Genomic DNA, 13,429 nt, shown 5'->3' on the forward strand with positions numbered 1-13,429 from the left:
CAAAACATTCTGAAGTAAAATGTTATAATGCTTCTGTCAAAAATTAAAGGTAGACCACAAAGAAGAAATGTAAAAGACATTTCCCCTCAATGTTTTTTAGAGATCAGTGAATGTAAAGCATTACATTTGATTTAAAACTTTTTTTAATATATTGATTGGTTTTGCTCTCTTTTCCTCTTCTTCCTCTTAATTTTTTTTCTTTCAAAAAATTTTTAAATAAAATGTCCCCCTGGGAAGGAGAAAAGGAAGTGACAAGGGAAGAAAATTAGGTGACATAAAAACAAAAGATGGCAATAAAAAATTTATTTAAAAAGTAAAGCTGGACTTTAAAAATAGGATCAGATATATTGCTTCAAATATGGTTATTTTGCTTCCATAAATGGACTGGAAGTTTCTTGAGGAAAAGATTCTACACTAGACTTATTTTGTTTACCTCAAAGCACCTTGAACATTGACAGGAATACCCTTAGATCATACTCAGCAAATATTCAGCTGACAAGAATGCTGGGGACATTAACTCCATTTATCAATTTTCTGATTTTTAAAATTTATATAATACATTAGTACTTCAATACATATTGTCATATGATGAATACATAATACAGAAACGGTATTGAGATGATGAGAAAGGAAAAACGATGTACAGAGAGGTTCTTCCCACCCCCAAACTCTTCCAAACAGAACTATAATATGCATCTGACCAAATTCTAAACAGAAAATTCAAGAAAAAAGTGTGAGTTATTTTTTTCCAGCTCAGATTGAAAAAGGGAGACAGAGAAGTCTATCAATACTGGAAATAGGGTTTGACCAGGTGTAAACCAAACAGGGCATTCTTAAGTACCGAGAATGTAAGAGACCCCATTTGGGGTTTTCTTGGCAAAGAAACTAGAGTGGTTTGACACTTCCTTCTCCAGTTCATTTTATAAATGGGGAAACTGAGGCAAATAGGGTTAAGAGACTTGCCCAGGGTCCCACAGCCAATACATGTCTAAGGTCTCATTGGAACTCAAGAAGAGTCTTCCTGACACCAGGTCCAGTACTCTATCCAATTTGCTACCTAGTTTTATAGTCAACTAATAGTGAGTGAATCCAGTAAGTGTCTAACTTAGTTCCAAATTCAGGTCAGGAACTTGCAATGCTCAAATAAAGAGGGCAATGATCAGACTTTGCCCTGAATCAGACCATTTTGGGAATATGAAAAGCTTTCAGGTCCCCCATTCTAAGCTGTCTCTGAGAAACTAGAATAACACTGCACTCAATATCCCTACAAAAAACAGTAATATGACCATTATACAAATATGCACAGAACTCCTCCACCATAATATAAAGTCCAAAAACAAGAAGGCTAAAAAAATGAACAAATAAAAACCCCACAAGAAAGTTATTACAAGGGCATGGACACTCAGGATGCAAACCCAGATTGGAAGAAAATTACTCAAAAATATCCACAAGCAAAACCTCAAGGTTTTTTTGTTTATACACAGTTTGGGCATAAATTCAATTAGAACTCCTAGATAGGATAAGGCAAGAGGCTAGTTTTTTAAGAGTTTTTAAATGTTTACATAAGTAAAATTCCAAAAACTTCAGGGGGAAATGGAAAAGAAACAAGAGCTATGGAAGAAAAATTGGAAAGGGAATTAACAGCTTAGTACAACAAAATCTTATAATGGACCAACAGAAAAAAGTATTAAGACAAAGTCAAAAGACTAAACAACAGGGAAAAAAAAAGTAGCAAAACCATCTTACCTGGATAACATTCAAGGAGGAAAAGTCAATTAAGAAGCATTTGCTTACCTGAAAGCTATGATCAAAACAAGAACTTTGACATCTTTTTTTCAATAAATTTTAAAAGAAAACTGCCCAGATCTCTTAGAACCAAAGGGTAAACTATAAAAAAGGAAGAATTTATGTATTAACTCCTGAAAACCCAAAATTAAAACTCCCATTATAGTGAAAATCCAGGATTTCCAGAGCAAAGCAAAGATACTTCAAGCAGGCATAAAGAATTAAAATATTAAGGAGCCTCAGATAGACTCAGATACAATTTAGCAGCTGCCACTATAAAGGAGTTGGGGCCTGAGAATATGATATTCCAGAAAGCAAAGTATGATATAGGCTTACACCAAGAAGAATTTACCAAACAAAAATGATTATATCATACAGGGGGAAGAATGTATCTTTAATAAAACAGAAGGTTTTCAAACTGGGGAAATTTTTTTTTTCATGAGAAGATCAGAGTTGAATAAAAACTGTAAAGTTCATACACAGGCATTAAGAGAAACAAAAAGGGAAATATAAAGGAGTAATCATGAGGGAATAAACAAAGATAAACTGCTTGTTTTCTACTATCAGGAGGTTTGTGTATTTGTCTGTGTGTGTGTGTGTGTGTGTGTGTGTGTGTGTGTGTGTGTGTGTATACACACATAAACCCTATCATCCATCAGTTGTCATATACAGTGTCTTAATTAGACAAAAGGCCTGGGAGTGGTTCTATTATGTCTTGATCTTTTGGGGGGAAAGGGGGAGAAGACAATTTATGTGGAGTGAGTTACCCAGTGTCATACAGCTAGTAAGTGTTGGGGGCCATACTTGAATTCAATTCCTCCTGATTCCAGGGCAAGTGATCTAACCCCAGTGCCACTTGGCAATCCTTGTTAAATTGAGATGTTTAAAGAATAAAAAAGGGAAGAAGAGGAGTATAAAGGGGGAGTGAGGTCCAGAGAGGTCAAGGAGAATTATCTCACTTGGGAGAAGCAAAAGTCTATACAAAAAAAAAGAAGTGATAAGAAGGGAGGCTGACCCTTAAACCTTACTTATTTGAACTGATCAAAGAGTAAGAATAAACACACGATTGAAAACAGAAATACATAAGAAGGAAAGTGGGGCAAGAAGAAAGGAATTAGAGGGTAACATAAGGGAAGGATTAGTTTTGAGCAAACCAACCCTAAGGGATGCACAAAAGATGTTAAAGTTTTTGGGGTTCTTTGAGATGATAAAGAACTGGAAACTGAAGAAACGTCCATCAATTGAGGAACTGACTAAACAAGTTATGATATAGGAAAGTGACAGAATAAAGTGCTGTAAGTAACAATGAAGTGGATGGTTTCAGAGGAATCTACCTAAGACTCATGAACTGATGAACAGAACCAGGAGAATAATTTATACAATATTGTAAAGACAGACAGTTCTTAAAGACTTAGGAACTCTCACAAGTGTGATTACTATCCAGAGGGCTAATTATGAAACATCCTACCCAAGCTTCTGTTAAGTGAAAGACAGAATGAGGAGTATTTTTTTTCGTTCAAGACCAATGGGAAATTTGCTTTGTTTGACTCTTCATGTGTATAACAATGGTTTTATTTTTCTTTCGTTCTCGTGGAGTGGAGAATGAGGTGGGGGGGGGGACAGATGTGTTTTGCTTAATTGAAAAAAATTGAAATTGAAAAAAATTGAAAAAAATAAACTTATTTCTAATAAGTGGAAAATACACAAACCGAAAAGCACTTCAAAATTAAACATCCTGGACTGCTCAGAGATGAGATATCTGAAGGGTAACAATATTATCGGTCTTCCAGCCAGTCAAAGTACATACTTTCAGATGAAGGAAAAGGATGGTGTGTGGCAGAGAGGGGAGACGCCGGGAAATTAAGCTGGGGGGAGGGAGGAGAAATTTGTTTCTAACATTGTTTTTCCGTCTAAGTGTCGCTTCATCCCGGGAGCCACAAGGCAGGCAAACAAAAGGGGAAGCGGCGAGACGGAGGTAAAACCCGGAGTGCCCGCTCCGGCCCGGGCAGGCCCTGCCGAGTCCGAGGGCCAGGCCAGCCTCGCGGGAGCCTCGGGAGGGAGCCTCGGGAGGGAGCCTCGGGAGGGAGCCTCGGGAGGGAGCCTCGGGAGGGAGCCTCGGGAGGGAGCCTCGGGAGGGAGCCTCGGGAGGGAGCCTCGGGAGGGAGCCTCGGGAGGGAGCCTCGGGAGGGAGCCTCGCGGGAGCCTCGGGAGGGAGCCTCGCGGGAGCCTCGCGGGAGCCTCGGGAGGGAGCCTCGCGGGAGCCTCGCGGGAGCCTCGGGAGGGAGCGGCGGCGGCGCTGACAAGCCGGCCGCTGACAGCCTGCCCGCCTCCCCCTCCCCGCCGCCAGGCGCGGCGCCCGGCGGGCTCCCCGGGCTCTGGGAGCTGCAAGCATCCGCCTCGCCGGCTGACAGCTCGCGCAGAGCGGGCTAAGGGCTCGCGGGGGCGCAGGAGGCCCCGGCTTTCCTCCCGAGGAGACGCGCTCGGGGCCGGGCCGTCCCCCCCATTCTCTCTCTCACACCCCCCCCCCGCGCCTCCGCAGCCAGGGGGTCTCCGCGGCCGCCGCCTCGGTGCAACAACCGTCCCATCCCCTGTGGAAGGTTCCTCACCCGGTAAGGACCGCCGACCCCCGGATCGCGCGGACCTCGCCTTCCTCTCCATCTCCTCCGGTGCGGCTGGGGCGGCGGCGGCAGCACCACGGAAAGCGCAACAGGGCGGATGGGGCCTGGCCAGGGGCCGGGGGGGAGGGGGCTGGGAGAGGGGAGAGAGAGAGATAAGAGCGAGAGGGAGGCAGGGAGGACCGGAAGAGCCAGCCGCCGCGCCTGCGCAGCAGCCCGCGGCCTCTGCCGGACCGGAACTAAGAGGCTTCCCTCCCAGCCCGCTCCGGCGCTGCCCCGGAGCCCCAGCCTGGCCCGCGCAGGCCCGCCCCGGCTGGGCGTTTCCGCGCCCCGCTCCGCCGCCGGCCCCAAAGTGCTTCTCGCTTTCCTCTCCGCCGCGGGCCGGTAAATGCGGATGCTCTCAGGAAAAAGAGGACTAACAGCAGCCAGGGCGGAAGGTTGGGGGGCGGGGCTTGGTGTCTCCCGGCAGCCCATCTGATGTAAGGGGAGAAGGGTGGGAGCCGCCCGCAGGCAGCCCCCGCCGATGTAACCGTCTCTGCGGCTAGATTCAGCTAGAACCCACTCCTCCCAGCTAGCCAGCTTGACGATATTTCTTTTTTTGTTTGTTTTTTTTGGAATTTTTGCAATGGGGTTAAGTGGCTCGCCCAAGGCTACGCGGCTAGGTGTCTGAGGCCGGATTTGAACTCCCGACTCCGGGGCCGGGCTCTGCACCACCTAGCCACCCCAGTTTCCAATATTTCTATTCAGGACAGAAAGGGCTGAGTTCACTTTCTGGAACACCAGGTGCTTTGCGCCTAGCCATTGGAATGTGAGGCGGCCTCTCCTTGGGCTTAGTCTTTATTATCTAGATAAGTTATCCAGTCAAAGTTCTGCAGGAAGGATGTATTCAAGTTATGGCCTGGTCGTTTTAACCTTCTGGAACTGATCTGGCCCTCCCGTCCAGCCTTCCTCACATTTTTTTCACGTTCAAGAAAGTAGAACTCGGAAAAGTACCAAAATAGCCGTCACCCCTGAGCAAACTTTCCCCGAACCCCGCAGGAGACTTGAGAGAGGCAGGTGTCCTCCTCCCCGGCTCTGCGAGCTCCTTCTGTGCCCAGGAGGATTTTTCTCTCCATCAGTAATCAACAAGCACTTAGTTTAAGGGCTGACCCTGTGCCAAGCCCTGAGGATACAAAGAAAAGAGCCTCTGCTTTAACTGCTTCATAGTTGAAGCGTTTTCTGAAGCTCTCACCAAATTTTTCCAGTGGCAAGAATTCTCTACTATTCCACAGCTGGTAGAAACACCTTAGAATCACCTTGAGTTGGCAAGAGATTTTAGTTCTATGTGAGATTTTTTTCATTTTTTATAATTTTATCACCAGTACAGGGCCTGACATTCCTTAAGAAATGCTTGTTGAATAATTGATTATATCCAGGTTTAATGGAGTGACTGACAACTATGTATTGGATTTCTTCCTTGTGTTACAATTTCTGCTAACCTCTTGAGTTCACAGAACCTTGTTGATGACCAGGAATGCACAGGTTCTCTCATCTTCTATTCCAGGTAGGGACAAAGGACAAGCTTGGGTCAAAGAGCTTTCCATCTGAGGCTCTTTCTCCTCACAACCCCCCATTCCCCTTTCCTTAGTCCCTTAAGGCAGCCCTCAGAATCCACCTAAACAGGGTCATCAAGTTCCCTGGAGTTGTTTTCCATAATCATTTCTTTTAATACTATTACTAATAACAATATTGATAACTGACACTACTAATATAATACCTTAAGGTTTACAAGATTCATTCATACATATATACATATATGTAATATATATATATATATATATATAAAATATGTGCGTATGTATGTAGATCAGTTGGTGCTCATAAAAACCCAGGGAGGTAAGTGGTACTGTTATTGTCCCCATTTAATGATAATTGACCTTTGTGTAGTAGTACTTCAGCCTCTGGAAAATGTTTTGCATTTATTGTATTCAAATTTCACAGTAATCCTGTAAGGTGATACTACAGGAATTATTATGCCCATTTAATAGATGTGGAAATTGAGGCTAAACAAGGTTAAGGGATTTTCCAAGAATCAAAAACTCAAGCTGAGAAAGAGTTTGAACCTAGTGCTTCCTCACTTCAAGTTTTGTACAATTATCCACCACATTTTGCTTTTAGAACATCCAATACAGAAGAGTTGAAGTGGGAAGGAATACACTCACTTCCTGTTAGTGCAGATCTGTACCTTATCAATCTTGTCCATGTCCTCTTATAAATTTTTCAATAAAACCTACCCATTACACTAGAGGCCTTCTAGGTGTGTAGCCATAGAACCCAGACTGATTATTATTTATTCTCGATTTCCTATATGAGTGACTCATTTTCCTTTTACAAGCTTACATTTCCTAAATGATACTTTTTAACCATTTTTGTATGTAGGTGGGTAATGTCTCAGTCCACTCACACCAATTGCAAGTCTCTGGTGCACTTTAGATAACCCATAGTTTTTTTTTCGTTGATTGTTTTTTATTTATTTAAGGCAATGGGGTTAAGAGTGACTTGCCCAAGGTCACACAGCTTGGCAATCAATAAGTGTCTGAGTTCACATTTGAACTCAGGTCCTCCTGACTCCAGGACTGGCGCTCTATCCACTGTGCCACCTAGCTGCCCCTGGTAACCTACAGCTTTTATTCTTAAGAGATTGTAATCTTCCTTGAGCCTCAACTACATAGCCTAGTAGGAATATCATTAGGTCTAAAAATGGACATATACATATGTATGTGTATCTATATATCTATCTAAATATATACATATATATGTGTATGTATGTTAGCAGCTGGGGCTCAATGAAAATACAGTTCAATTTCCCAATTACTATCAAGCCCATTTACTTCTCCTGTTCAATACCCATTTAATTGCCCATTTAATGTGTCTGTGGAAAATATAGGTACTATGCTGATAAAATAATTCAGTGGATCGACCATTCGAATACCTGGCATAATAACAATAGTAAACATCCTTCATCCATTTGAATTGTTAAATCTATTTTTAATGGTTATAAAGTTCATTGAGGAGGTCCTATTCTGGGACTTGATGCAATTATAATTTCGAGACAGTATGGTATAGTGGAATGAGCACTGACTTTAGAGTCAGAGAGCCTGAGTTTGAATTTCACTCTGATGTCTGCTAGCTATGTGACCATGAATAAGCCAACTTCCCTAAGCTTCAATTTCCTTATCTTTAAGGGTTTATTACATACTATTAACAGCTCCCCAGTCTCACAAGGTTATAAGTTCTTCATAAAGCAGTGATCATTGTGTCAGTTTTTATTTAACTATGTGTTTCTTTGTTAAAAAGGAAGCGAGGTAGGTGTGGTGGATGAGGAGAAGTACATCAGATATGACTGATAAAAACAAGGTTCCAGTAAATTTTAAAAATCTTAAAGCATTATATAAATGACAACTATTGGTACAATAATAATGATGATCTTGAAAAAATCACCTAGCTTCACTGCCCCTCAGTTTCCTAATTTATAGAAAAGGGTGTTGTAGTACAGGATCTCAGAAGACCCTTCTATAAAAGTTGATATTCTATGATCTTAAATTATGTCTTTTAGACATAATGAACTGAATCATACATTCCTTTCATTTGTAAGAGACAAAATACATAGAAACAGTGCCAATCAGCTGCAAAAAAAAATAACTTGAGAAGAAATACTATGAAAATAATAAGAGCTTTTGTTTTTCAAGATACCTATTTGTGACTTTAATAAAATTCAAGAAATTCAGAAAAATAAATTGGAATTGGAATCTGTATCATTTTGAAATGTGATCCTTTTGCCTTAGGTGCTAAGATGTAACAATGTGAGTGGGATTTCCAAATATATTTCATATGCAAAAATATCTATATTCTAGATTTCTTGTAAATTTCCTTTTCAAGAGTTTCAATGGATACTATGGCAGGATCCTGCTGTCTTGAGTCACTAAAATCACAGTGGCTAAATTAATTGCTAATAAAAAGATAGGAAAATTAAAAGGAGAGAACAACTAGCATTGATTGAGTTCTGAAAGTTTCTAAATTAGGGATGAGAAATGTACTCAAAAGAAATTCAAACTTATTTAGAAGTTAATAAATCTATTTCCATCCAACTTATGTGTTTCTTAAAGATTTATATAAGCCAGAGGAAACAAAGTATTATTAATAAATTCAGTGAGTAGTCCTCTTGAGTTTTTACTGAAAACTGTAGCTTTTAAATTTTAGAATTTTTTTGCCTCAATATCCTCCTTATAACTTAACTGATTGCTATTGTTTTATATATTTCACAAATGTGAAATTTATAAGGAAAAACTGAAGAATTTTGAAGTTAATGATTTTAACTTTTTTAATCTCTTAAGCAAATAATTCACCTAAAAGGGTTTTTAAGATGCTCTAGCCAAAACAAATGCATTAAAAAAAAGGAAAAGCAAATAATTATGTTAATAATATAGTTGAGAAAATAAATTTTATCTTTTATATTTTCCACATCACACATCTTATAAGACTGTTTCCATATAAATAATTTGACTATAGAAATTGTTAAGCTCAATTTTGTCCTAGGGGAAATAAGCTAAATTCCTTACCATTATCATGGTAAATAGAAGAATTGTTTTATTGTTGTATACTAAAAATAACAAAATTCTTAGGTTTCTTTAAATTTTATATGAAGGCAAGACTAAACATCATTTTAATCATTTACAGCTATATTAGCTGTCTGAAATTGATAATTCACTTCATGTTGTTAATTAACAGATTCCTTTGAGTAGTACTAAATGAAATCTGCAGGAAGTCTTTTCTGAATGAAAGTGAATTTATTTGAAGCATAACATGAATGTAAGTAAGTTTACATGTGCTTTGGGGGATATTTTTCAACTTCTTAATCAAATTGATAGTAAAAATAAATATATGCGATAGAGTGCTTTTCTAGCTTAATTGAGCAAAGCCTGGGTTTACAATACCAGATTGCTTGCTGGTCTTTTGTTTCTCATATAATTGTTCACCCTAATCTTTAAAATCTTCTGACTTATAATAGGAGTAGAGTTTTCCCATATTAATAGAACAGTAGAAGTAGATAGGCAGGATCATTGCTGTTGCCCAACATATAACTAACTGCATTCCTTATTGGAAGTATAAAAATAGTTCTGTTTTAGTACCAAATTACTGATCTTTTTTTAATGACAGTTTTTTTTAATGTAGTTAAACATATATCATGATATTTCTGCATAATTCCTATTTCTTAAAGGATTCCTTGGATAAATAAAGAACCTGATTTAAATTTTCTCTGTTAAAAATACTTACACGGGGGCGGCTAGGTGGCGCAGTGGCCCTAGAGTCAGGAGTACCTGGGTTCAAATCCGGTCCAGACACTTAATAATTACGTAGCTGTGTGGCCTTGGACAAGCCACTTAACCCTATTTGCCTTGCAAAAACCTAAAAAAGAAAATACTTACACATTTTTTACTTATTCTGTTTATAATTATTGTGTTAGGTAAATTTGTAAAAAAAAATTAAGTGCTAACTAGTTTTAAGACCAATGGGCAAAGGATTCTTTGAACCTTGAGGTTCCATCATAATTAGTTCTTTAAGAAATTAAGTTGCTAGAACTGTTTGTGTCTCACCTCATGTTGAATTTAACTGTGTTGTCTCTAAATTCATTTCTACATCTTGATGTGCTTGAGAGAAATGAGAATGGTAAGTAGGTGAAATCCTAGGAAAGAAACTGTAGTGGGAAAGAATTGAGTTAATATTTACAAAGGCGGTTATATTGATTCATCTGGATGATCCCCATATAAAATATATTCTCTAGGAGATTTTGTGTATCTAAAAAATGTATGAATTCAATTTCTAAATGCTTACTATATCCCAATATGTGCTTTGCAATAATGATACAAATAAAAATTAGTGTTTGTTTACAAGATACTTAAATTCTTTGGGAAATCTTTCACAGTGTTAAGATAATTGCTGTCTGATGTAATGGCCTCTTAATTCATTCTTCTGAATAAATTTCAATATGTCAGTATCTACCTTTTTATTAGCTTGTTTGATCTCTCTCTCAGATATAGAGGGCTTTTAAAATTGACCTTTATTTTTTTCTTCTCTTCTTGTAAACTATAGCTTGCCCAGTTTAAGAAGGAAAATAGGTAATAATTCAAATCTTAAACAATCAAATCCTAAAAGCTATTCTTTTAATTGTAAAAAATAAACTCTACTGGGTATATTAAATAAAAAATAGCTATCAAATGTGGGGTTTTTTTTATTTAAGGCAATGGGATTAAGTGACTTGCACAAGGCAATTATTAAGTGTCTGAGGCAGGATTTAAACTCAGATCCTTCTGAGTCCAGGGCAGGTGCTCTATCCACTACACCCACTAGCTAACCCCTGTCAAATGTGTTGACCACTCATTTCCTAACCCTTAGCCAAACTATACATCCCTCAAATCCACAGTGATTTGGGAGGTAGAAAATTTTTGTCTTACACTGTATAACATTAATGCTTCCTGAACTATTCACAGGATTCCAGAAAAGATTTTCTTCATGGTAAAAAAAAAATTTTCAGGTTAAAGCATATTTTGAACACTGCTTTATAGTATTTTTTGTTTGTTTCTAGTGGTTCCTGATAACACAAGAGTTGAGCTTCCAAAAATTCATGAAGCAGTCAACATATGTAGAAGAACTTAAGTATGACTTCAATGAAAATGCTGAATTGAGACACACAGAAACACATGAGCCCTTCATCTTTAATTATTACAAAAATACCCTAGAGAGAAATAGCAAGCGCTATCAGGCCCTTGGCCATTTGCTTGAATGTTACATTTATGAGCTTTTGGAGAAAGTATGCAAACTACACAAAGTGTATATCCCAGTCCAGGCTATTATGGAACCAAGGAGCTTCTTTTTTATGAGTGAGAATGCATTAACTAATCCTTCCCTTCTTCTTGTCCTCCTCCAAGACCATGGAGTTTTTCGGGCTGGGCAGTGGAGTCAACAGACCATTGTCCGTCATGGCCTACAACATGGAAGTCAAATACCTTGTATTCAACTAGCTCTGCAGTCAGATTATGGAATCATTGTTTTAAATCCCAATGATAATTTCGTGGATTTAAAGCTAGAAAAAGAGTGTCAAAGCCCTCTAGGATACACTACTGAGTCATCTTCCACAGAAATGTTTCACACTGGAAACCCATTTTTGCCAAAGGTTGCCCAGTGCATTCCTAAAAAGTACAGTAGTACACCTGAAGAACATACTGATTACATCTGGAATCATTTTATTTTAAAAAGTGCGGCTAGAAATGTAGCTTTCATTGTCCATGGTTATGGAGGTTTGGTTTTCATGGACCTACTTGTTCAGAAAAAATGGGAAGTAATGAACAAAGTATATGCTGTAGCCCTTATTGATTCTTCACACCATGTAGAGCACCAGCTGGGAAATGACACACAACTATTAACATGGATAAAGTACCACTGTCGTGAATGGATAACAAGTCACAAGCCACTGGATAAACCTGTAGCCACTGTTTTGAAAATGGATTGTCCAAAGGTTTCTGCTGGCACAGAAAATCATAGTTTAGCACCTTCTACCAGCTTACAATCAATTTTCAAATATCTCAAAAATGCTTTAAAAGCCAAAACAACTGTTCATTTTTCTCGAATGCCAATTATAACTAGAAGCTACACAAAAAGAAAACAGGAGAAGGAAAAAGGAGAGATACCTTGGAAAGCTGTAGGAAGTATGTTGGAATGAAAGGGAAGCTTCCACCTCTTCCGAATCTTGGTATACTGAATAACTGATTTTGATTTTGATTTTTCTTAAAGAAATGTGAAATTTTTGCATTTTGCAGACTTTTGTGGGATAAAGAAAGTACACTTCCAGTCTGCTATGTTTTTGTATTTTGCAATATTACTTAAAGTTCATTTTTAGAATTGTTTTATTTTTAAAAAGCCACTTTTTCAGGTTAAAGATAGATATTACAATTACTGTAGCCTAATTCAAATTTAGAGAAACTTATATTCTTTCATCTTGGTTTTTGTGACTCTGTAAAACTGACTAAAATTAAACATAATGAGCAGCACCTGTTTTCTCATTTTTATATTCTTCTTTGTTTAATAAAACAGTATTGACTTTGGTTTTATGGCACATAGTATAATGATGCAAAAGTAGTTTCTCTGTGCCAGAACACCTGATGGGTAGAGAATATAACATAAATCTTCTCTGGTAAGGGAAAGGATTAAGGTTTGGGGAGCCTCTTCTAGGACCTGTATTTGCATAATAATCACTCAACCATTTTACACACATGACCTATTTGAACTTCACAATAAGTATCATACATATATATACATATATATATATATATATATATATATATTATCCCAGTTTTACAGGTAATAAAACTGAGGCTTAGAGAAATTAGATGACTTGGCTATAGTCCTAAGAATAGGTGATTTCTTAAGGTAGATTAAGATGAAACTTTTACCTTAGCTGAAAAGACAAATGGATCCAAAGATCTTTTTCTTACTCTTCCCTGCTACCAGTGCTCCTTTTTCACCCTGACCCTATGAGAAAGGGCTAGAAAAGTGTCTTCCTGAGAAGCCACTCAACTGATTTCCACTCTTAATACTGAGGTAAGAAGTAGCTTGAGTCACCAATAGGATAACATTTTGAGGTGAAAGGGATCTTTCAACAGCAAATAAAATGGACATTTCCTTTGTAATTGTAATTGAAACCCAGTTCTCATTTATGTACAGCTTACATATTCTTTGGGACACATAAATTTAAAATGTAGCTTTCAAAGTTATCTTGCTTCTGCTTCTTTATGACATTTTTTTTTGCAAGGCAAATGGAGTTAAGTGGTTTGCCCAAGGCCACACAGCTAGGTAATTATTAAGTGTGTCTGAGACCAGATTTGAACCCAGGTACTCCTGACTCCAGGGCTGGTGCTTTATCCACTACACCACCTAGCTGCCCCTCTTTATGACATTTCTTTGAATTTTTTAAAAGAGATGCCTCTTGAGTTTTT

The 13,429-nt window shown here is 38.5% G+C and overlaps 2 protein-coding genes across 14 annotated transcripts in view; one reads left to right on the forward strand and one right to left on the reverse strand.

Moving 5' to 3' along the window:
• SENP7 (SUMO specific peptidase 7) overlaps positions 1 to 4,694 on the reverse strand; it is a 199,930-nt gene extending 195,236 nt beyond the window's left edge. For all 4 annotated transcript variants that reach the window (XM_074214358.1, XM_074214357.1, XM_074214356.1 and 1 more), the window contains exon 1: positions 4,392 to 4,694. In XM_074214358.1, the coding sequence (XP_074070459.1) occupies positions 4,392 to 4,443 (52 nt within the window). In that variant the 5' untranslated portion in view covers positions 4,444 to 4,694. The remainder of the gene's footprint in view (positions 1 to 4,391) is intronic.
• Positions 4,312 to 12,615, forward strand: LOC141507053 (putative protein ARB2BP). 10 transcript variants are annotated; one of them, XM_074214376.1, is made up of 4 exons: positions 4,617 to 4,784; positions 5,887 to 5,943; positions 9,168 to 9,248; positions 11,023 to 12,614. In XM_074214376.1, the coding sequence occupies exons 3-4, from the start codon at positions 9,243 to 9,245 to the stop codon at positions 12,154 to 12,156; spliced, it is 1,140 nt and encodes a 379-aa protein (XP_074070477.1). In that variant the 5' UTR covers positions 4,617 to 4,784; positions 5,887 to 5,943; positions 9,168 to 9,242; the 3' UTR covers positions 12,157 to 12,614. The 10 variants fall into 10 exon arrangements, with proteins under 10 accessions (XP_074070479.1, XP_074070473.1, XP_074070475.1 ...); XM_074214377.1 differs by having other exon boundaries at positions 5,894 to 5,943; XM_074214378.1 differs by lacking the exons at positions 4,617 to 4,784; positions 5,887 to 5,943 and adding an exon at positions 4,312 to 4,394.
• The last annotated feature ends 814 nt before the right edge of the window (positions 12,616 to 13,429 follow it).

Source organism: Macrotis lagotis, chromosome 1, assembly GCF_037893015.1.
Source record: "Macrotis lagotis isolate mMagLag1 chromosome 1, bilby.v1.9.chrom.fasta, whole genome shotgun sequence".
In the NCBI taxonomy this organism is placed as follows: domain Eukaryota; kingdom Metazoa; phylum Chordata; class Mammalia; order Peramelemorphia; family Peramelidae; genus Macrotis; species Macrotis lagotis.